Below are 23,736 nucleotides of genomic sequence, written 5' to 3'. Positions count from 1 at the left end.
GGCCTAAGTCACTTCAGAGGCTCTATGGGAAGGTGTCTAAGGTGTTCAAACAAATGAAACCTCTCATGAAGTGCAATCTTTTTCATTTTGTTAGTTCTTCCCATTGAAGCTGTGCTGCAGTACAGCAAAGGATACAGGATTCTTTGTGTCTGATAGTAATTTGTAATACAAAGCAATATTGTGGGGAATGCTGTGTGAAGTTTGTATCATAGGCGTATTCCTACAGTGACTGATTTCTGATCCAGTATTTCTCCATACAATCATTAAGTGCTTTGATATGCATTTTTATATTTCCCTAGATTGAGAGTATTTTCCCCTAGCCTATTTTTTTCAGTTTCCTACCATTTGGGACCACACCAGCAGCTTCTCATTGTGGTCTGGGGCTTTGACTCTCTTGCCATCTAAGCTAGCAAAGTTAGCATATCACAATAAATAGTAGATAGTCTTTCTGAACCAGTCACAAGGTGGGAAGTGAGATCTGTTCTTAGAGCAGTAAATTCCCAGTGTCTTTATCTGTATTCAGAAAGTGGGTGCAGGAGTGTGTCCAGGTCTGCAGAATGACTTCGCATAATATGCAATTACTAATGCTGAGACTTGGATTTATTATCTGTCTTTCCTGGACAGTGGGCTGTGGGACTCCGGTAGCCCACAGAAGTGTTATGTTGGGATAACTTCTTTATAAGCCCTCACAAGGCTAAGGCATGCCTTTACTTACCATGATAATTCAGTAATTTGTAATTGTTTTTCAACACACTGTCATCTGTCATTCTGATGTTACTTACATTGTTTTTACCAGCGTGATGTTTATGGTTGTTTATGGTAATGTTTCAATTAATCTGAAATGTATGCATTTCTCTAAGAAATCTAACAGAACATTCAACAGGAGAGCTTTCTTGGTGGGTCACCATGCTAAGTAATACACTGTCAGACTTTCTCTTCTGTTATGAACCTGAAACTTGTTGAACTTTTTTTCTGTTTGATTAACAGGTAATGCTTTGCCACAAGACATTACATGTTTGGCAGCAGACCGCATGTTGATCTTTGCTTCATATGACAATATTCTCCATGCTTTTGCCAGGAACAAAGAGGTTGTTATTAGTTTACTTGTTGGTTAGTAGTACAAAATGTTGTGTAGTGTTTGTGTTTCCATTATGGTTAATTTTCTACAAACGTCTATTTTTGCAGATGTTTGGTACCATCAATTTCAGGAAAACAAAAACTGTAGAAGAGGGAATAAAAAACTTAAAACAGGGGGATGTAAGAACAAATTCTGTAATGGCTGACCAGTGTTTTCTATATTAATTATAATAATTAAGTGGCTACCTAAAGATAAAAGATAAATTGATAATTCACATAAATGAATTAAAAGTAAACTAAATAATTACAAATATTTAGTTAAAATATTTTTGCCAACAGTTTTAAATATCAGAGGAAATGATGTGTCTTCCACTTCAAGTTATGTGGCATTTCCATGTATTTTATTTAAACGTGTTGCTGACATGTTAAGTGGTCCTCAAGTATTATGTTAACATGATATGCTACCTGAACAGCTTGTACTGAAAACATTTCTATTTTGAAATTGTAGGTGGTTCATACCTATGAAGGTCACAAAGCAAAGATACACCTTCTGCAACCTTTCGGTGATCATGTAATCTCTGTGGATATTGATAATGTTCTTATTGTCTGGAATATAGAGTCAGAAGGTAAGAGACACTTTATTTTTGTTACTACTTTATAAGATAGCATTGTTAAGCATTCAGTAATTTTAGAAAAAGTTTTTTTAAACGGCACATGTTCAGAGTAGTTTATTCTTAAAAAAAAAAAAAAATCCTTAAGCGATAGTGCGACTTAAACAGTAATCTGAAGTCCTAATCCTGCAATAAGTTTTCATTAATTGATCCTGCGACACATGCAGAGACCCAGCAAGGTTCTGTATAGGTGTAAAGAAATGTGCTTGTATGGAAATTGCATTTTAGTGTTCCATTTTCTGGGAAAGGCTGTGATACAGCAGCTTTGGCACCATCTCTGAAATCCTGTACTTCCTTGATATTTACTGGTCTGGGTACGACTAAATTCTTACAAATAATCTTTTGATGGTGTCACTGTCTCTTCATGCTTTTGTAAAATACCTTACGAAATCCTGCTTCAGTTCCCTGAATCTCATTCTTTAGAAAGTATTCTGGATGCTGGGTCTCAAAAGTGTCTGCAAACAGGCTTTAGAGATTTGAAGTTGCTATAACAAACAAAAGCCATGCTAATCAGATGAGGTGTTTTGCCTAGGCAGGAGCAGGAATCCTTCAGAAAGATACAAATCGCTACCATTTTGCCAGCATTGTTGTGCTAGGTAGGCTTATAAGGAAAAAATATACCTTCAAGCCAACAGATGTTGTAATGTAAACAAATTTAGCCTGTCCTGTTACTCATTAGCTAATCCTTTAATGCAAGAAACACCACTTATGAGATTTGTACAGTGTAAACATCAGTTCTGCCTTTACATTTGCAAGGGATGACAAGCCTGCAGATTTGTAGGGGTAGCCACACTAACATAATTTCTTTTTTCCAGAGGAGTATCTTCAAGTGGATTTTGATAAGGCTACTTTTGCAGTTTCTGCAATTCTGCATCCCAGCACCTACTTGAATAAAATTCTCCTTGGGAGTGAGCAAGGAAGCTTACAGCTATGGAATATAAGATCCAAGTAAGATTCTTAATAACTGGGATATAATTCATGCTCCAAGTAGTTTCATATGCAACAAATAATACTTTTAAGGACAGTAGGCTTTGAACATGGTATCTTTTAATGAGTCCTTTGGCACAAGTTTTCATTTGGTCTGTCTCCAGGAAGAAAAAATGCTGCTGCTCCCTGAATGCTGATGCCTTTCAAGTTGCATGTTCTTTACTATCTCTGCAAAATGTCAGGGATTGTTCAGGAATTCTTTTTTTTTTTTTCTTTTAATTTCTTGGAAACACATCGCTTTCACATTAAAATAATAACAAATGCGTGTTTAGGCCTTCTACCTCCCTTCTTCCAAGCTTAATTTTTTTGTCCAAGGAATTGCTGGCAGGTAGTGTGGAGGTAATTACTAGCATTTGGTCCTTGTACTCAAAAAGGAGATGTGTAGGCATGTAGTTGTCTCTGAGCATGTCCCAGTAGAGTACTGTCCGTAATGTCAGAATTTCATGCCTACCATGATCAGTTGCTTTTCTAAGTCATGAAAGTTTGAGCTACAGTGAACTTCCTTGCACGTTAATGTACATACTGCAAATAGGTGTTAAGTTAGCCTGCATAGTTCAGTGTTTTATTTTCGTAACGATTGTATACTTTAAATGATGTCACTGCTGGTTTTTTTGCTTCATATTCTAGTGTTTTGGAGATGCCATATGTTATGTAAATCAGGAAACAGGAATAACCTACAAATACAGAAAAGTAAATATATCTACTTATAGTACTCTTACATGTTTTCAATGCCTGTTGCAGCATCTGAGATGCAATGCATCCTAGATGAAAAAAAGTCTTCCTTATTTGGCTTAGTTTCTCTTCTAATTGTTTAAAAACATATGGGACTGTTACTGCTCTTTTAGCAATGTTGTTGTGTTAAGCAATTTCTATTTTTGTTTGTTTGTTCCCCGTATAGATTATTTTGTAGATAGGTATGGGCACAATTAGACTAAAAAAATTGGAAGAACTGAGGTTTGATGATCTTTGACAAGAAAGGAAAGTGAAAGGTGGTAACACATGGCTGCAAGCTCTCTTAAGAATAACAACCTGTATCTATGGTGATGGAACAGCTTTTTAATTCTCTCTGTTCTTAAATACTGTCTTCACAATTTCACCTTTAATAAGTACTGCATGGCTGCCTTGTTGGTGGACAGTCCTACTTCATGTTTTGTCTGTTACCATTCCTGAAAGAAGCAAGCTGAGGTGTGCTTATAATATGCTTTAGTGTCTTCATTTAGGGAAGTTACTCTGCAAATGAAGGATTTGTTTTTATTAGAAGTTGGACCAAGACTCTATGTTGATGTTAAGAATTTTGAAGAGGTGTGTTAAGAACAGAAATGCATGGGGAGCAACTGGTGTAGAGAGGTCTTCCTCCCTATTCGTATTATACACGTAGTTATGTCACCTTTGAGGTACCTTTACACTAACTTTTTCAGTAAAAATTAACCATAAGTTTTATTCTTAACCTTAGTTATTAGTATCACAGGTTTTTTTTCCCCTTTTAACTGATTTATAAGGACAAAAAGCTGACGTACTTTTCTGTGTAAGTGCATCTGAAGCATCAATTTCATAGTGGAAAATCCATGAGGGTTGACTGATTTATGCTTTTCATTTGTTTCTTTCCAGCAAACTCTTATATTCGTTTCCAGGATGGCACTTAAAAGTCACAACTCTTGAACAAGTTAGTATTTTTGATATCTTTTTTCTGACATAACTGGTCAAGAATAGCAAGCAAAATAACATTGTTTAAAATTACAGCAATAAAGATGACTTGTATTCTGTATGGTAATTTTAATAAAACTCTCTTCAGCATTTGAGACATTGAAGAGAGGTAGACTCGAAGGCTTAATATCTGCCCTTCCTCTATTCCTAGTTCGATTGCATTTAGCATCTTAGCTGTTTTGTGTTCACCATGTCTGTAGTCTTTATTCACTGAATGATGTAATGAATTCACAGAAACAGTTTGTTTTCGAGTCTTATGTGTATCAATGTAATTTCCATTACACTGGTAACTTTTTGCTAAATTTATTTTGTTTTGGAGGTAAATCAAATGTAGATTTTGCTGGTTCAATAAAAGATTTTATAATTGTATTTGCTGTAGTTTTGTAGATATAAAAATTAATTAAAACTTATCTGTAGCATTGATGACAGCTTTGAAAATGGTCTGCAGTTGTCCTGGATAAAACTTGTAAACATGGCGGTGTGTGGAAGGGTGTATAATGGTCTACCAGAACTACTGAAAACTTAGCTGTTTTCCAAAGGAGTTCCAGCTTCGGGAAACAGAATTGTTTCCTCCAGTGGAGACAAAGTGCAAAATCTTGCATCTCTCATTTTTTGTTTGGATTTATCAGTCGTGTGTCAAGGTAGTATAGATAGAAGGTCTCGTGCAAGATGCCTTATTTCTTTACTGTTTGTCCTGGACTTAGATACATTGTTTTGTACGTATAGATATTAGTAGTGTAGCAACAAGCTTTTCGTTTTTCATTTCAGTTGATGTTCAATTTTTCTTGCAGGCTCCAGCAGTGGATGTTGTTGCGGTTGGTCTTGTATCGGGTCACATAATTGTACATAATATTAAGTTTGATGAAACTCTGATGAAGTTTCAGCAAGACTGGGGTCCCATCACAGCAATATCTTTTCGTACAGGTAAGTCGTAGCATTTTTAGTGAAATTATGTATAAAATCACTAAAACTAAGTGAGGCAGGAAAATACATTTTGATAAGGCATTTCAGAAGCAAAATTTGGGCTGAGAGTTTTAGTTTTTAAGGGCCACAGATAATCTAGAAAATTTACCAGTAAGTAAGGGAGATCATGCGTCTCCATCATAGTGGCTGTTTTGTAGCACTTTCTTGTGTACTCACTCAGTGGACAGGAAGTGTGACGTACGGGACTCCTTTTTCAAATAAAAGAAAGACAGTTTATGTTTACAATGTGCCAAGAGCTAACACAGTACAGAGTTATATCAGAGTTAGTGCAAAGTAATGAGTACACTAGAAGTTAGTATCCAAACCTACTTCTCAGTAGTATTTTCCCTCTCCAAAACAAAGTTACAATGTTCATAGTTGAGTGACTACCAAATGGATGTTACTAGGGTACCCTGTTTATATTCAGAGCTTTTTTTTTTGTCTGACAAGTGTCTACTAATTACTGAAGCTAGTTACTTTAATGTTGATTGTGCCTACAGAGCTGTTGATATTGAATCTGATATCTTGTTTGAATAGACAAGCATACAAATCTTAACAGAAAATAGATTGCAGACCCTGTTGAGGAAGAATGCTACTGGAGTGACTTGTGGAAAGACTTGAGAGAAGTGGAAAGAGTGCCTTTTTGTCAGCCGTTTAAGTTGAAATGTTAAAAAGGTTAAATAATTTCATTGCCTGCTTGAATGTGTGGGTTTCAGATGTTCTCTAATCTCTCTCTCTTCCTGTCTTTATAGTTAGGAAATCTAGTGTAAATATAACCTGATTGTTTTGAACTCATGTACTTATGTTAGTCTTCGAGTAAATAAAATGAACTTGGCAAATTTCCATATCTGGGAAGCTTTACTGGAAAAGAAAACCCTAGGACTGTCTGACTTAGTTATCTATGATGTGTGTAATTGCAAATGAGAAACTACCTTTTTCTTTGGGTGGAGTGAAAAGAGCATTTACCAGTTATGCACGATATTTGGTGTACTTTTATCTGGATATGATGTTTTAAAACTTACTTGAATATTTGGAGTATGTTTTTAGGAGTTAGTATGATGTGTTTATCTTCTTAATATTAGCCGGGATAGAGCAAATAGAACAAAATTAGAAATTCTGTGAATTGAGGTTTTAATTGTTGCTTAGAATGATTGAATAAAAATATAATCAACTTCTGGAATTTATTTTTGCAAACTGTCGAGCCAAAAATTTTAGAAGACTTTAAAAAAGAGCTGATAACTTCTAGAGTGGTGATACAGTAGCTCTCACATCCTGAATTGTGAAGGCTAATAAGTTTGGGGAAGAATCTGGGGTATAAAGTAGCTTTTGAAAATGGTACAGGTACAATATCGCTTGTGCTTTCAAGCAAAACATATAGCATCGGTTGCTGGATCTAGATACAGTTGTTATCTGATATGAAAAAATCCTGGTTTTATTATCAGTGAACTTTGTTTCTTTTCTGTGTGAAATGCTACAATATTTCAGTTAAAACATATCCGATTTTTAGATTCAGCTTGAGATTTTTTTTTCCTTGTGATTGTAGCCTTTCCTTGCTTTAGTTTTAAGATTTGAGAAGTCAGTAAGGATGAGCTGGATGTCAATAAGCAAACCTTTTGAACTTTTTTTTTCTTTTTTTTTTTTGAGCAGATGGACACCCAGTAATGGCAGCTGGTAGCCCAGTTGGACACATTGCTTTGTGGGATCTAGAAGAAAAGAAACTTATGTGTCAGATGGAAGATGCCCATTCCACAGCAATAGCTGGTATGTCGTTTGTCCCTGGAGAGCCACTTCTTATTACTAATGGTGCTGATAATGCTATACGGGTAAGTTACAATAGCTGCTCTTATGTTGTGGGGTTTTTTTCTCACGTTGTCCTCCGAAGTGTAAATGTGTAGTTCAGATTGAAGTAGCAGTTCTCAAGTGAAACAAATGCAACAAAACTCAAGTTACTAAAGCTTCTGACTTTGAGTTGATCTGTAGTGGGGCAGTTTAAGGATTTACTACCATGCTGTCATTGCTTCATTTATTGCTTTGTGATAGCCTTGAAGAACAAAGCTTTGAAGCCACTTTTCAAGAACTACACTTTAAAGCCTATCTTGAATCTTCAACTATTTTTATAATGTTCTGGGTTATGAGTGGTTACTGTTGATAAAAATCCCTTGTCCTGCATGTCCTCTGATGCCATTAGCTTTTGGTGAAGCAGAATGAACAGCAGGAAGCAATCAGCTGCTATGGTGGAAGTTTCCAGAGTTTTAGGTTCAAGGATGAAAGCCAATGTGTGAAGTTCACTGTGCCAGCTCCCAGCTTTGCCTGTTCCACTGCCAAGAGGTGTAATTATTGGCAGGGCAGTGTTTATCAGCTTTCTGTTTCTGCTTTTCTTTTTTGGGAGACAGGTGTGGATTTTTGATGGACCTGGTGGTACAGGACGTGTACTGAGAAGCCGAATGGGACATAGTGCACCACCAACAAAAATCAGATACCATGGGCAAAATGGAGAGCAAATTCTTAGCGCAGGTATGAATTCTCATTCTTGTTCTTCAGTCTGATTTTCTGCTGTAATAAACATGCAGAGCTAAGTGTCTTCGTTTTATCAATACAGTATATTGTGTTTCATGTGTTATGTATGTGTATTTTTGAAACATAGTAAATGATTAATGTCGACATTATCATTTATTACTGTATCAAAATGTTTCATGGTTTCCCTAGAGGAAGGTGTATCAGCAGGCAGGCTGAAAAGTAGTTACAAGCAGAAAAGCTTAGGAGGTACTTTTATCATCTGTATTTATATGTTTGATGAAGAAAAATGTTTCTTTATCCCTAAGGAGCTATCAGATGATAAAAATGAAAACTTGTAACAACTAGCGAAGTTCTGTTGTGACAGGGAAAAAAACCCAGCATAATACATTTAGTAACTTAGGGGAGCCACTCCACTTTTTCCAGCAGTTTGAGCAAGCTTTGTGGGTTGTAGTGTCTCTGCAATTTGTTACAGCTCAATTGTGTCTGTAATATATACTCCCAAGGTTGCTTGTTAACAAGATATTAATCTAAAAATATAAGAATGTGTGACTACCCTTCCTTAGAAACTAGTGTATTTAAAATCTATAAATAGATCTCTTAGGAAATTAAGTACTAGATGAGACTGGTTTACGGCCTAGAACACTTCAGTAATGGAATAATAGGGACACTTCACCTAATCTTTAATTACTTTGAAGTAATGAAATTGCCTACATGGGCAACATTTGAAAACATTACATTTTGATGAATGTTACACCTAATACGGCATAGCAGTACACTGTGCTAAAACTGCCTGTGCTAAAATTTCTTACTGGTCGTCCAACTAGTAATTTGGATTCAGTAACTACTTACTTGATAGTAATTCAGCTCACACCAAATGAACCATAGTAACAATCAACAGTTGCTTAACAAATCCGCACATTGGCTTTGCAGTTTACTGCTTTGTTAACTGTACTGAAACATATGGAGAGGGCACAGAGGCAACCACTAAAGTAAAAAGGGTCTCCACCTTGAGATCTGATGTATCTGCAGTGTAAGGAGACTGACTCTCTACATTCCTTTCTGAACCAGTGGTAAAACTTTGTGCAACAGAAATGAGGTAGCAATGATGTGGCGTGCCTTTCAAGTGCTATGTGTTTCCTCAGGGTGGGCATCTCCACAAATTAACTTTGTAAAATTTCACTGGCTTTCACCCTACTCAACATTTCTCCCAGTTCCAAGTACATACATCCTGCTGTACTTCTGTATCATAGCAGCAGGGAGAGGTTGCGTGAACACTATAATTGTTCCATTCTCTTTCAGTTTTTTTTAAGTTCAGTTTGACTGATTTTCTGTTTCCTTACTTGTTTGGCCTAGCAAAAATGTTTTGTGATTCTTCTGATTTTAAAAAATCATCTCAGTGTCTTTAACTTTGCATGCATTGTGCAGTTTCATTTACTATTAGTTTCTGGTTCTGCTTTGTCCACATCTCCCCAGCAAAGTGGACCTGTTTGCTAGTTTCAAATTCGAGCCTTCTGTCCCTCTATTAAATTAAATTCCTATTGGTTCAGTGAACATTTGTCCCTGGGTAGAGGAGGGAAGTCCCATTAGTGTCCTGGTTTACAGGAAAGATGGACAACTCAGCTTTTACCAGTTTTGTTTGCGTTAGCTTACTGGCTAACCTAGGCATAGTTCTTACCCAGCAACAGCATATGTTCGTTAGACAAAGGATAAAGAAAGGAATATTGTAGTTGGTAGGGGAGTTTATGGGGCCATGGGACAGCATTGTAAGTATTATGGAGGTATTTGAAGGAAGTATTAATAACAGTTTATTTAAGGTTTTAATCATAGAAGTTTTGGAACAGTTAGATACTGTAGTGGAGAAAGGAGTGGGGAAGAGGAATTGAACATGGAGAAGATGTCCATAAAAGCGGTATTATTCTGATCACGTGTGAAGCAAAGTATGGAACGGAATACAAACCACAGAAAATTAGGCTCCATTCGTTCTGCTGCTTATAATGTTTCTGTATTTTTTTCCTGGACTAGAATTTTTAGGAAATACTTTATTATGGTGTTCGAGGTTTCTTAGTGTTTATCTTCTGCTTTTCTCACTCAGATAGCTTATGAGAAAAGAGAAAGTTGATTTTTGCCCTTCACTGCTCTCTGCTAATATTTTATCAGGTCAAGACGGAACATTGCAGTCTTTTTCAACAGTGCATGAAAAGTTCAATAAAAGTTTAGGACGTGGTAAGTATTTCAGTGAAAGTACAAATATTGGTGAAAAATGCCCTAAGAAGTAATTATGCAGACATGAGGTAAAACATTAGGCCTTATTTTCACTTTAACTGTTGCATGGAAACTATTCACCTCAGTTGCTCTGCAAACTCAGTCCTTCCTGATGTATATTCAATGTACGGATTTGTTTGTATATGAAGTGTACAGATTTGTTTGTACTTAATAAGAGTAATTTATGTAGCCTAGCAGTGTATGTTATTTCACTTTGGGAAATGTTGGGCATGATTTTTGTATTAAAAATGTATAAAGCAGTAGCTGACATTTCAGCATGCATAATTACAACTTCTTATCCTATTCCTCTTCCATTTAAGTAACTAAATCATTAGTTAATTCATATTTATGGACTTTAGTTCTTTTGATTTAATGTAGAGTTTAATTTAAAAACACATTGTTCATGCAATGCCATGGTTAAGGGACACTTTCTTGTACAGTTCAGAGAGCATGGCTCATAAAGACTAAAATAGTTCTTATTTTTAAATATCTCTGTCTATATATTGATATATATGTATTTAGATAGATTTGAATGTACAGCTGTACGTTAATTGATTATATATCCTTTGGGCATAAATTTGAAATTCTTGACTCTTTGGTTATTTAAAGGGCTGGGTGTTATATATTGATTTATATAGTCATGTCTGTATGACCCTGGTTTTAGCTATGATGGGGGATATCTGCCACAGGATGTCAGCACAAGATCCTGTATAAATGGGTTGAGTAGTATATCTGTGAATGTAATAGGCTAGTGATTTGCTCAGCATCACATGAATTTTGACAGGAACACTGTTAATAATGCTCTTAACTTTTCAAACGCTAGGTAACAGCAATGCTGTGTTAATGCAAGCCAAATTTTTCTAAGTTTAATAGGAACTTTACATTTAATAAATATTCCTTTTTAAACCATTATTCTCAGATCTAGCCATGAGATTGAGACACTTAATTTGTTTTTTAAGGTTCAATTAACAAAAAGAAATCAAAAAAGAAAGGTCTGAAGCTTGATACGATGGTACTTCCGCCAATTACAGTCTTTGCTTCAGGTAAGTAGTATTTGAGATACGTTACAGAGCTCATCATGTCTTCATTTTTTCTTTTAACCCTCAAGACACTATTGTTTTGAAAGCCTGTGCTGTATCAAGATGACATTACTGAGATTCTTTCACCCTTCGTGAGCTGTTGAGTGACAATTTAAAATGACATTTTACTTGGTAAAGTTTTCTATTATTGGAAAAAAAGAGTTTTTTATTTCAAATGTCTTTATGTTTAAACTGGCTCTTGACTTGAAAATCTTCAGCACAGGAGCCAGAGTCTTGTGGTGTAATTATTATTCCAGGCTGGAGAACCAGCTGTTAGGGAAGACGAAGATCTTTGTCAGCTGAGGAAATCTTAGTTATAGTGGTTGATTTTTTTGATTCCTCCATTTCTTTATTTGAGTCAGTTTTCGAAGTCAAATTTCAATTACTTAGTTCATTTGAAATTCAGTTTGAAGCAGAATTGCAATTATCTTTGCTTCATTAAAATGTGTTTCTTTAGATTAATTATCTCCTCCTCAGACTTGAAATCTGTTTTGTCCTAAGTGTAGCTATTCTTTTGTCTTCTGAGGATGGGTGCTTGATTGTTTCATATGTTGAAAGGTTTCGATTTACAATTTTGTGTAGCTGTTTAACTACATAAAGTGTCTATATTTGCGTACTTCAGTGATACTTGTTGCAAATATGTGCATGTGTGTGTGTATATATATATATGCACTTTTAAAATTAATGTTAGACCTGCCTCCTTGATTCAGGGAAGTAGAACTATCTTGAATATGTTTGGAGACATAAGAAAACATTTAAGTACATTTTAATTAGAGTTGTTTCTTTTTTGCCATATTGTCTTTGGTGAAGTGATCCAGTTTGTATCTGGTTGTTTTACTCTTTGAAGTTCCAGATGTACCCAATTTTACGCTCTCAATTTTTTGGTAATGTATAAATTCCAGAAAAAAAAAGGAAACTAGCTCATTTAGATCCCCACATATCATATTTGACTACAAAGTTTGGATATAGAGCTTTTGAGGAAGGATTTTCTTGCAAATGCAAAAAAGTGTTTTGCTACGTGAAGCAGACTTAGCTCTTAAACCCTGCTTTAAATTGTTAATCTAGAGGCTTCTACTGCTTCAGCAGCTGAAGAAACAGTTAAAAAGGATCAGCTGGAAATGTGTATGGATGGAGCAGTTTACATAATTTAAGTATGCTTTTCGAACAGCATAGACTCAAATATACGAAGACATGAAATATAACATACCACAAAAATGCTTGTAGTTTTGTTAGCATTTTAGTTACACTAGTATACGCACAACAGTTTGCCAGGTGGGTTTTTTTGAGTCTTTTGAGCCTTTTGACTGCTCAACAAGAACACTAAATATGAACTGTCCTCCCTAAAAGTATTTTGAAGTACTCTTTCTTACAATATCAGAAGAGCTATTTGATTTTAGAATGATTGTTTCTAAAATGAGTGTGTTACATTGCAGAAGTGGCACATCAGAGTGACTGGGATGGCATTGTTGCCTGTCATCAAGGGTATATAACCTGTACAACCTGGAACTATCAGAAAACTTCCATGGGAGCTCATAAACTAAGGCCAGAAGAATTTAGCAAACACAAACCTGTTGATATATATGCAACAGTAAGTTTATTTAGGATAATGTTTCTTCAGTGTTACAGTATATGCTATTTTGATTTCTATTTGTACAGAAGCAATATATCTAGGATGAAAAAACACTATTTAGACATGGTTTAGTTGCTTTGCAAAGTGCTTTCTGCCAGCTCAGTGTCCTGCTAGCTGTTTTGTAATACATATGGTCTTAAGAAAAATGCTGCATGTGTATTTTTTCCTTAGACAACTAGGTTAAGTGCAGATTTCATTTTCTGATTCAGATAGATAATTGGTGTTTACCTTTAATCTATTATACTGATGTAGAGTTGACTATATGCTTGTGATGATAAGTTGGGTCTGTGAATACAAATGCTGAAGATTCTTTTTTTTTGGCCAATACAGAAAAATGTGTTTCCAAATGGCTTTACAACTTGAGCTGAACACAATAAATGTCAGATACTCAATGAAAAAGATATAAATGTTTACTAAGGCTTACGAGCTTGCAAGACAAGTAGTCACTGTGGCATACTTCATATGCTAGGCATTCATACTACTGTATCTTGTGACAAGTTGTTTTTATGACCTTATGCTTAGTAGTTAAGTGGTAGACAAGATCAATTCACTTGTAAATACTTGGTTTGCTTTTAACTACTAGACTCTTTAGACTGTATCTTTCCACAGTCATCTAGACCATTGTTTCTTTGTTTCTTACTATGTAAAGTCTGCGTGGAACTTACCCTGTTTTGGGGTGCCGTTGGCAATGTGGGCATTGAAAGAGGCTTGCAGTCAGCATGCCTGAACTTTGTTTAGGGATTTTGTTCATTGATGTCTTGGTTATATAGGTTAGTCGTTCAGGTTACAGTGTTGATACTATTAGATATGATATCTGATGGATGTCACTAAGTATTTAGTTATCCTTTGTAAGCATGCACTGCTGTATTTATTACTTGTTGACAATTATTGAATTTTAAGAGCTCCTTTCTCTACTTTTTTGAGATGTAATCTGTTTTTCTGTGTAGTTTTCCTTGAGGAAGTCTAATGGAAACATTTTAGTATTTTGTATTCTTGGTATGTTATATATTTTCTAACAACTTTGCTAATTATATATAAGCTTAAGGAGTTGTTTTCTTAGATGTTTTGGTTTTTTTCCCCCTTGAAAGGCAGTTGACATTACCTCATGTGGGAACTTTGCTGTAATTGGGTTGTCAACTGGACAGTTAGATGTGTATAACATGCAGTCTGGCATTCACAGAGGGCGTTATGGCAAAGAAAGAGGTAAGAATTGCTACACTTTTAAAATACTGGCTCTTAACAGAACAGCAACAACTAGGAAATATAACATAGCTTCTCAGCTGAATTTGGGAATTTTCTGTTTCTCTAATTATCCTACACTGTCCTATCTTGCCTTGTAATCAAAAGTAATTTGACACCTACTCTGAAGGACAGGATCCCTGCTATTTTAACATCTCTGGTGCTAGTATATATTTGGTTTTAATTAACACAAAATTGTCAGTTACAAAATGGTTAGCGCTAAAATGAGATCCTCTGGTCTCAGCTCTTTTTGAGATAATCACATTTCTAGTACTTAGCTTCTTGTTATAGGGTTCTATCTCTGAGATAAATTTTCCCATCGGTTTTGTGCTCTCTGCTTAAAAATGAAAGAATACTTTAGATGCATGGGAAATTTAAATTCTAAGCAAGTCCAGTTCTTTGCATATGCTATTATTTTCAATTGTCCAGCTGCAAACTTAGGACTTAATGCCGTAGTTTTCAGACTGTTCCTTTCAGTCATTGCATAAATGTATATTTCATGTCATGTATACTCATGTATGTTTGCTGCTGCTTCGTAAGTTTGCAATTTATAATAGGGCCCTTGTGATCTGAACTTTTTTGTTGTAGTAACAAGGAAAGAGTCCTGATGAACCCTTAAAACCTTACTGGGTTTCTGAAAGCCATCTAGCATAGCAAACATGAAGTGATCTCCTAATAGCATCATTGCTTGGTAGGGGGATGAATTTTCTAAGTTTGGTTACTGGCCAGTAACTCTAGCCATAGATTAAGAAATAAAATTGATCCAAAACCAGAGGAGCTATGCCTTATCTTTACACTGCAGTGTAAAGTAGCCTAGGGAAACTCCCAGACTTTGTGCCAGAACTGAAGCTTTAAATTCTGTCTGGAGTGGTTGGGCCCTCTGGAGGCATTCCATAAGCGATTCAAAAAGTCACTCAAATTTCACATTCAAAAGAAGCTCCTCAAACTGAGAGTAGAAATAAAAGCTAGTGTGCAGCTTCAGATACTCACAACTTTTGTGTTGTATGCTAGGTGCTTACTTGAAAGCAATTTGGTTTCTGTATTGATAAATAAACTCCGAATATGTGAGAAGTCTTCTCAGGTGACTTTAGAATTGTTTGTCACGTGCTTACCACTCATTTAGTGTAGTTAGGTGAAGACATGGAACAGCATCTGACATTCTGCTGATTTCTATGCTGGGTTTAAATTCTGAAATACAACTTTCTGTTCCATTGATTTGCAGCACATGAGGGGGCCATTAGGGGGATAGCAGTGGATGGACTAAACCAGCTGATAATCACAGCTGGTAGTGAAGGATTAATTAAATTTTGGAAATTCAAAACTAAAGATCTAGTTTACTCCACTGAGCTTTCTTCTTCTCCAAGTGGAATACTGCTTCACAGAGACAGGTAAGAAACCGAAGCTATTTCATGTGTGTATTGTTTTGCTGTAAGTATGTAAGTCTAGGATGACAACCAGATATTCTAATGAAGTTTAAATTTCTGATGCTTTGAAATACTACTGACTACTAGTTGACAAAACAAAATGCAAGACATTTTATTAGACTGAAGGAATGTAATACTTTTTATCTGACATCTCAGGATAAAAGATTTTTGGAACGATGTTAGTATATTGGTGGGGTTTTTTGTCTCTGAGTATTCACTATCATCTGTGCTAATGATTCTTGGCAGTGGTATTCTGGGAATTGCCTTTGATGACTTCAGTATTAGTGTTTTGGATATAGAAACCAGGAAGATTGTCAGGACATTCTCAGGACACCATGGACGGATTAATGACATGGTAATTGTTAATTTATTTTCTGTAACAGGTGACATATACCTAATTAATTTTAAAGATGGTGGATTTTTCTGCCTGTATTAAGCCACTGAGTATTATGTTCAGCTGTGAATAGTACAGTTTTGGCCATGTTAGTTTCCAAGTTAACATGTATAGTGTTTGAATGGCCATGTATTTTTAGTGTGCTTTGGGGTTTTACCATAACTTTGCAACAAAATAAAGCATTAGGAATAATGAAAACCACATGGAGGAGCATAACTGTGCAATAGGCTTAACTGTATATATAGAAGAGACGAGCCAGGTAAATAAAACATGTAAACAGATCTGAGATTATGCAGTGCACTGATAATTCCTTAATTTACATCATGTGTAATAGTACTTTGTAGTATTCATTTAAATAGTTTTAGCTTCTGGTTTAATTCTAAGTGCTTATAATTAAGTATTTATTTGATTTCTTCAGTTTATGCTCAGTGGTTTTCATCATTAATATAAAAGCGAAGACCAAAGTGCTTTTACTAACAGCCATATGTATCCTGTGTCATATATTTAAACCTATTCTGAAATAGCTTCCATTTTTGTCGTTTTCTCACTTTCAATAAGGTGATGTCAGTTTTGTTTTAAAATTCATTTGGTATTGGGGAGCAATCTAATCTCAAACTGTGTAAAACAGGACCCCTGTAGGGACTTACTTGTCAGTTGTGCCATTAAATTGGCTATTTTATTTTAGGCTTTCAGTCCTGATGGTCGTTGGCTGATAACTTCATCAATGGACTGTACCATTAAGACTTGGGACCTTCCCTCTGGATGGTGAGTCAGTTTAAAAATATAGAACAGAAATGTATTATAGTTCCTTTTCTGTCTGTTAAATGGCAAATAGCCTTCTTGCTTAATTATCTGTAACCAACCTGTGCTATATGCCCATGGTGTAACAACTCAGTACTCGGTATTCTAGTTGTGTGTGGTGCAAGCAATATTTGCCTTTATCTAGGTATACAGAAAAACAGTGTCCTGAAGATTTAATGATGAAACGTCGGGTTCTCATGTAGCATGAATGGCCATGAATTTCTTTTTTTTTTGTCTGGAAGCAGCGCTATAATATAATTGTGAAGAGATTGCTTAAGGCAAATTGATTTGTGGTATGCTGAAGTGTTCATAGAACCATAGAATTGTTTGAGTTAGAAGCAACCGTCAAAGATCTAGTCCAACCCTCCTGCTGTGGCCAGGGCCACCTTCCACTACACAAGGATGCTCAAAGCCCCATCTGACAGGTCTTGAACGTTTCCAGTGGTGGGGCATCCACAACTTCTCTGGGCAACCTGTTCCAGTGCTTCACCACCCTCATCATAGCAAATTTCTTCTTTATATTTAACCTAAACCTACCCCCTTTCAGTTCAAAACTATAATTGCCCTTTGTCCTGTCACTACAAGCCTTTTTAAAACATCTCAGTCTTTCTTAGAAGCGTCCTTTAAGTATTGAAAGGCCACAAGAAGGTCTCCCAGGAGCCTTCGCTCCCCAGGGTGGACAACCCCAGCTCTCTCAGCCTGTCTTTGTAGGCAATGTGTTCAAATCCTCTGATCATTTTCCTGGACCTGCTCTAACTTCATGTGTTTCCTGTGCTGGGGGCCCCAGAGTTGGATGCAGTACTGCAGTTGGTTTTGTAAATAGAAGCCGGTTCTCACTTCCATTCATTTTGGCAACACAGTAAGGCTTTACTTCAGTTATATTTTTCATTTGTGCATGCCTGCAACTGCCAAAAACACTCTTTCATGATCCACTGTGAGTAGTCTGACACTAGTCGGAAACAGGACAGGATGGACAGTAACTGTATTCTTTCCAGTATAAACAGGAGGGAAATTAACTCTCTGTTTGGACTTGTCTGTCTGACCATCTTTCCTTTCTAAAATGGTAGGCCTACAAAAAATCATGGCATTAATTGTAAAACTTCAGAAATGTTACTTGTATGTTTCATTTCTTTAATAACAACACTTTGTGGTAAGAATCCATTCATACTGTTTTTAAAAGTAACAGTAGTTCTTACTTGCATGTAACACAGAAGTAAATATATTGTGTCTCCTCTCTAAGTAACTGCAAGAAATTCTGGTCATGCTGAAATCTAGGCAGGTACCTGACAAACTCTGTTTTTGAAAGTAATTAGGTTAAATTGTTCTTCCAGAATTTAAAAGAAAGGTTTCCCCATAACTATAGGCAGAGGAGTGTACTGAAAAGGAAGAATGACTTTTAATAAAAATCCTAATGTAGTATATTTACTCATAAATAGAAGAACTGAATTTTGAACTGTGCATTCTAAAGACTCAGTTTTGATATTGTCTTTATAAAAAGAATGAAAAATATGGTTTTAGATTACTTAAGTCCTATGTTATGAAAAATACCAACTGACTGTAATAGTTGTCATACCATTTACTTACTGAAGATCTGTTTTTACTTGGGAATGCTGCTTAATTGTCCTTACATAATGTAAGAATTCCTAGTGCATGTTTTTTATGTAGGGCTTTTTGAGAATTGGGAAAAAAACTACCGTTTTGTGTAGAGAAAATTAGAGGCAGGAACCTTGGCATTATTCAAATTTTTTCTTTTTGCAGTGCAGCTTTGTAGACAAATTAAATAATCAAGGGTACAGGCTGACCATTCATAGTTTGGATGGAGTACCTGAGTCAGGTGTAAAAAAAAATGTTGATATTGTGAGCTCAGCAATTTTATACTTTCTCACTTTTGCAGCTAGGCAGGAAGCATAAAGGTGAATGCCTTCAATCCCCAGCAAGACTCATTTAGCAGTTTTTGTACATTTTGTGTAAAAATTACAAACGTATCTCATTGTCCTATATAGTGGATTGATTTCTGCACACACCCCCATTGTCTGTAATTTTAATCACGATTTAAATTCAGTAAGTAGAAAAAAAAGTTTAGTGTTAACTTTGCTTTGCAGCTGTTCCTTGCAGCTGCTTTATTGAACAGTATTTCTCAGTTACTGATAAAGATTGGGGTAAAAGGATGGATTTGAAACTAAAACCAGCATTTATGGTAAATTTTCCAGCCATCATGCACTGTGTGGAAAATGTATCGGTGTAATTGATCCATATTCAGGCATTTATGGATTTAGTGTGTGTATATTTTATGTGAAAATGATGAATGATGTGACTCTTACCTGATTACTTTTTACTTATAATGTGCCTCTAACAGCATGCAGGAAGAATAAAACATTCAATTCAGGGAAAAAATGTCTTTTAACATGGCTTGCCAAGCTGTCTCAGGAATTCTTGATACCTAAGAAAACACATGCCCACAGGATTTTACATTTTAAACTGCTTTATTACATCAATATTTTTTCTATAGTTAGTGAACAGATCAGGGTTGCAGAAATAGCTGCTCTCATCACTTCTCACTTTGCTTTTGATTTTGATCTGTGAACAAGAGCAAGGTATTCAAACTTGCCATTTGTTCTTTTTGTTTTTCTCAATTAACTAGTTGTCAAACTCAACCGCTACTTACAATTTGAAGTAACTGAAATTTATACCTCAACAACTGACAAGCAGTGCTGTGGACCTGGGCTTTAGTGGAAGTCTACTAGGGTGTGCATCTTCCAGAACCTGTGGCACCATCCAGAACTCAAGAGTGGCTTGTTGTTAAAATAGTGAGAAACTACTTTTTTGCATAGTATTTTTCAGTTTTCTGCAAGTTTTCTTTCTGCAATAGTGAGAGGAATGATCAGGGAATGTTATATCAGGCTAAATATGTGGTAATGTCAAAACCAACTGTTGCAGATAATCAGATTTTGAGGTGTACAGTTCATTCTTCAGTTTAGGAACACTACGTCCAGGTGTTAATCAGGTGTATATGAAGTATCTCAAGAGAGGAAATTGGCAATTAACGGCAGAGCATTAGAAGATGAGGTCAGAGCAGCATGGGGCTGATTTGACATGTGAAGTTTACGGCCACTAAAAACGCTAGTGTTAGGCGTAAGGAGTTGAACATGGACAGACACTTTGTACATTTTCCACAGAATGCAGATGTCTAAGGAGGTAGCATAAATGTACTAGCTTTAGCTGATTTTTAGAGAATTTTGCAAAGGTAAGTAGTTTGTTGCACAGTGCCATTCATTCGCAAAGTTTCTATGCTGTGTTTGAGTGCTTGTAATATGCTCGTTTGCCTACATACTTCCACTGTCCTGCTTGCATTCAGTTGTATTTGTGCAGTAATTCAGATATACATAGATAAATAAGTTCATCTTACTGAAAATGTCTCTGTTGTGTGTTCTCCCTTAGCCTCATAGATTGTTTTTTGGTAGACTCCGCAGCTGTGAGCCTTACTATGTCTCCTACAGGAGATTTTCTAGCTTCAACACATGTGGATGATCTTGGAATTTATTTGTGGTGAGTATGTAATATATCTCTTTCTACACAGAGTTTCAGATGGGGAATAATTCTTTCAGACACCTTTTAGACACTTTTATTGCAAACAGAGAATTGTTCTGCAAAGTATCGTCTCCAGGATTTTCTTTTCTCTGGTTCTAAGTGAGACAATTATTCTATATTGGTGTGATTTGTAAGTCTTGAAATTTCTTGCAGTTAAGATATTTATTCTGACAATTAAATGATCTTTTTTTTTGAAATGTTTCTGACTCTAAAGAATTCCTGTTATGCCATTCCTAAAGTTTTTCTTTGACTCTGCTGTTTTTCTTGTACCCCTTTTAAAATGTCAGGGCTCATGTACTGTTACTTTCTGAAGGGCTTGTCTTATCCTGGTATACAATGTTGTCTGAGTAGAATTTGGAAGTTGCAATTATTTCTGTTTATTAACTATAGATCGTCACAGATGTAAAATTTATTTTAGTTCAGTTTCCTTCTGATATGGCTTTAAAGCAAATAACTGGTATGGGGAGGTACTGAAGTAACATACGTTTTAAGTGGTTTGGATTTTTTTTCTTTTTGATAGATATATAGATAGATCTTTGAGCTTACATTTATTGCCTGTAGTTTTGCCTGAAGGATGTTCAATTGTTAGACTTTTCTATGCTTAAATAAAAGCACTTCATTGTGAATAATGACAAGAGTTTTTGCCTAGCCCTGGTTATATATTGACAGAAAAAATGATTTGTCAGAATGACTTGTGTGGTGTCCCAAATCTCAAGAAAATTTGCTGAGTACTACTATGAAATTCTGTGAAAGCAGAATGAATCATTTATATTTGCATAAAGTATTGTACATATTAAGTACAAAGCAAGCTTTTTACATCTGCAGTTTTGCAATTTCAACTAAATACAGTAACTGGCAATGATTGAAGTAATAATACTTCATAATGCCATATATATTAAATGTTCTTGGCAATAATACTTAAGCATAACTTTTGTTTCAGACTTTCAGATGATGTAAATCGCCACATTTTGTTTTTTGTTTAGCCGGTAGATAAGAAAAACGAATATTTAATAGAACGTGGTGAATTGCCGTAGTGCAGTTGTATTAGACTGCAGTAAAAATTATGTCTAAAATACCTGTTTCCATTCACTTGAAAATTGCTTTGAAAATGCCTATCTTATTTTTCAGGTCAAACCGTTTTCTGTATTCACTTGTCTCTTTACGGCCGCTTCCTGCAGATTATGAGCCTTCTATGGTAACACGCCCTAGCACCTGCCCTGTGCAAGGTAATCTTCAGATGAAAGAGTATTTTATTTTCAGTTTGCTGTTCTATTTCAAATAGAAGATAGTTTGCTTCCTGAGTGAAAACTCAGTCTTAGCATTCTTTCTCTGAACTGTTCCTATTGTTTCTACCATTTTTGGCATACTTCCTCATATGCTAATATTGTTTACCAAAATCAAGTCATGTTTCTATGTTCAGACATTAGGAATTACATTGTGATTATCTCCACATCTCCAAGGAGATTTTGTAGGTAATAAAAACGTCTGTGCTATTTTTTGGCTTTCTTCAATCACAAACTTGTGTAAATACCTTCCATCTTGACATCTGTGAGGCCAATTTGAAATTAATGTTACTGCTTGGCAGTGGGAAGGGTTCTTTGTTCCAGTTACCGCCAACTTTTGTCTCTGCCTGGATGCCCTGCTAGTTTCACTGCTGTATATTGTCTTGATGACAAGAGAATTGGGTTCAACTCACCTTCCATGTCCCTGTGATGGATTCCCAGTGAATGGAAGGCCTGAATTTCATTTTTCATACATGTAATAGAAATGGTTGTGTTTCTGAAATCCTCTAGATGGAGATCTTGTCTGCCCAAGTTTAGCAGTGCTATATTTAATTCTCCATCTGGAGGATAAACACACCTAGCTATTGACCTCATAAAACAGTGAGGAACATACTTGGTGATGGCTGCTTTATTAAGAACATACTTTTTTAGATACGTAAATTAGAGAGACAGGATTTCATCCCAAAACTTTGAATGGTTAAATCCTATAAACTTATTCTGACTAAATGATTTAGCTCACTTCCTGTCTTTGGCAAATGTAAAGTTCCTGTTTGGATGCAGAGCTTTTAATGGTTTACATTTCTTTGTTATTTTGGGCTCTTCTATCACATTCATGGTTTCAGACATGTAATATTTTGCAAAAAGGAAGGGAAAGTATACGTGTTTGGTCAAGACCACATAGGAAGTCTGGAGAAAACCTAATGACAGACTGCATATCTTTTGTTGTGTGATGTTGTGCTTTAATGTTGAGATTTTCTTCATTTTTATGTGCTACTTCAGTCATACCTATGAACAGGTTGTGAATATTTTGTGTATTTAAATGCAAAGATTTTACAGATTTGTAACTCAAAACTGAAATTGCTGTGTGTATATATATATATGTATATAAAACAGTTAACAAAATTTTAAAAGTAATCCATGGTTCTTCCTTGGGACTCTATAAATTGCTTTTGTATCTTTTCAGCCAAAGTGGATAAATCTTGTTAAGTCTTTAAAATCTTGTTTATCCAATTCTGCATTTTAGCTACGATCATTCGCAATTTAAATTTAGTATTTCATAGGGTTGCTAAAGATTGTAGGTTTTCAGCTATATGTTGTGCTAGCACCCATATGTATAGTTGTCATGCATGTGTGTTTCAAAAATTGCAGAAGAAATAATCATGTTTTGATTTAAAAAGAAAAAATGGAGTATGTATGTTTATAAAAGATATCTGTTCTTGAAAGATGTGGATATGGAAGGAGATGAAGAAACGTGTGATGAAATTATAGAATATGCCTCACCTGAGCAATTGGGAGAACAGCTGGTGACCCTTTCCTCGTTACCAGAATCAAGATGGAAAAATCTCCTCAGTCTTGATGTAATCAAGGTAATGATCTTAGGCACACCGTTGCTTATCTACTGTAGTATTTGGATTGTATTTTTTAAGGAGGAAGTAAAATGAGGGCTATTTCTCCTGTAACGTAGAACAGACAGTTGTCTTAACTGTTCTCTTGGATGTTCAAGAATTCTTGAGAAGGAGGAACTGTCATAACTTTTGCCATTACTATTCCTGCAATATGCAAACCAGCTGTCTGGAGACAGTATTTCCATGTCAATGCGGCTGATTAGTGCCTGTAAAGCTGTTCTAGGTTATGCCTCTATATCACCATTGGGCATTCCTGTAACTGGAAAAAGCGGGAATGCACAAAAAATATTTGTATACAGCAACATGCATTTGCTCGTGTTCATTTACCTAGTCACAAAATTTGGTCCCAATTTTCAGTTTTTTTCAAGACCTTGCAGTAGAAGGCTATATGGTGCTTTTCACAATTTCTGGGATTTGGGTTAGGGGCTGTTTTTCTTCTAAATAGTAGCTTCGTGTTTAGTGGTAAAACTTTTTACCTGTTTATTTATTTTT

General features: G+C 35.6%; 1 protein-coding gene across 2 annotated transcripts in view; it reads left to right on the top strand.

Annotated features, from left to right (window-relative positions):
* Positions 1–23,736, top strand: part of WDR36 (WD repeat domain 36) — a 35,249-nt gene that overhangs the window by 4,751 nt on the left and 6,762 nt on the right. For both annotated transcript variants that reach the window (XM_065656228.1, XM_065656227.1), the window contains exons 3-19: positions 988–1,088; positions 1,586–1,703; positions 2,564–2,696; positions 4,344–4,398; positions 5,231–5,363; positions 7,050–7,225; positions 7,796–7,916; positions 10,077–10,142; positions 11,141–11,224; positions 12,694–12,848; positions 13,979–14,093; positions 15,352–15,517; positions 15,800–15,908; positions 16,633–16,712; positions 20,187–20,294; positions 21,465–21,562; positions 23,063–23,205. In XM_065656228.1, coding sequence (XP_065512300.1) covers positions 1,032–1,088; positions 1,586–1,703; positions 2,564–2,696; positions 4,344–4,398; positions 5,231–5,363; positions 7,050–7,225; positions 7,796–7,916; positions 10,077–10,142; positions 11,141–11,224; positions 12,694–12,848; positions 13,979–14,093; positions 15,352–15,517; positions 15,800–15,908; positions 16,633–16,712; positions 20,187–20,294; positions 21,465–21,562; positions 23,063–23,205 — 1,917 coding nt within the window. In that variant the 5' untranslated portion in view covers positions 988–1,031. The remainder of the gene's footprint in view (positions 1–987; positions 1,089–1,585; positions 1,704–2,563; positions 2,697–4,343; positions 4,399–5,230; positions 5,364–7,049; positions 7,226–7,795; positions 7,917–10,076; positions 10,143–11,140; positions 11,225–12,693; positions 12,849–13,978; positions 14,094–15,351; positions 15,518–15,799; positions 15,909–16,632; positions 16,713–20,186; positions 20,295–21,464; positions 21,563–23,062; positions 23,206–23,736) is intronic.

This window comes from Caloenas nicobarica, chromosome Z (assembly GCF_036013445.1).
Source record: "Caloenas nicobarica isolate bCalNic1 chromosome Z, bCalNic1.hap1, whole genome shotgun sequence".
Lineage (NCBI taxonomy): Eukaryota > Metazoa > Chordata > Aves > Columbiformes > Columbidae > Caloenas > Caloenas nicobarica.
The sequence above is the reverse complement of the archived record's forward strand: the minus strand, read 5'-3'. Positions and strand labels throughout refer to the sequence as shown.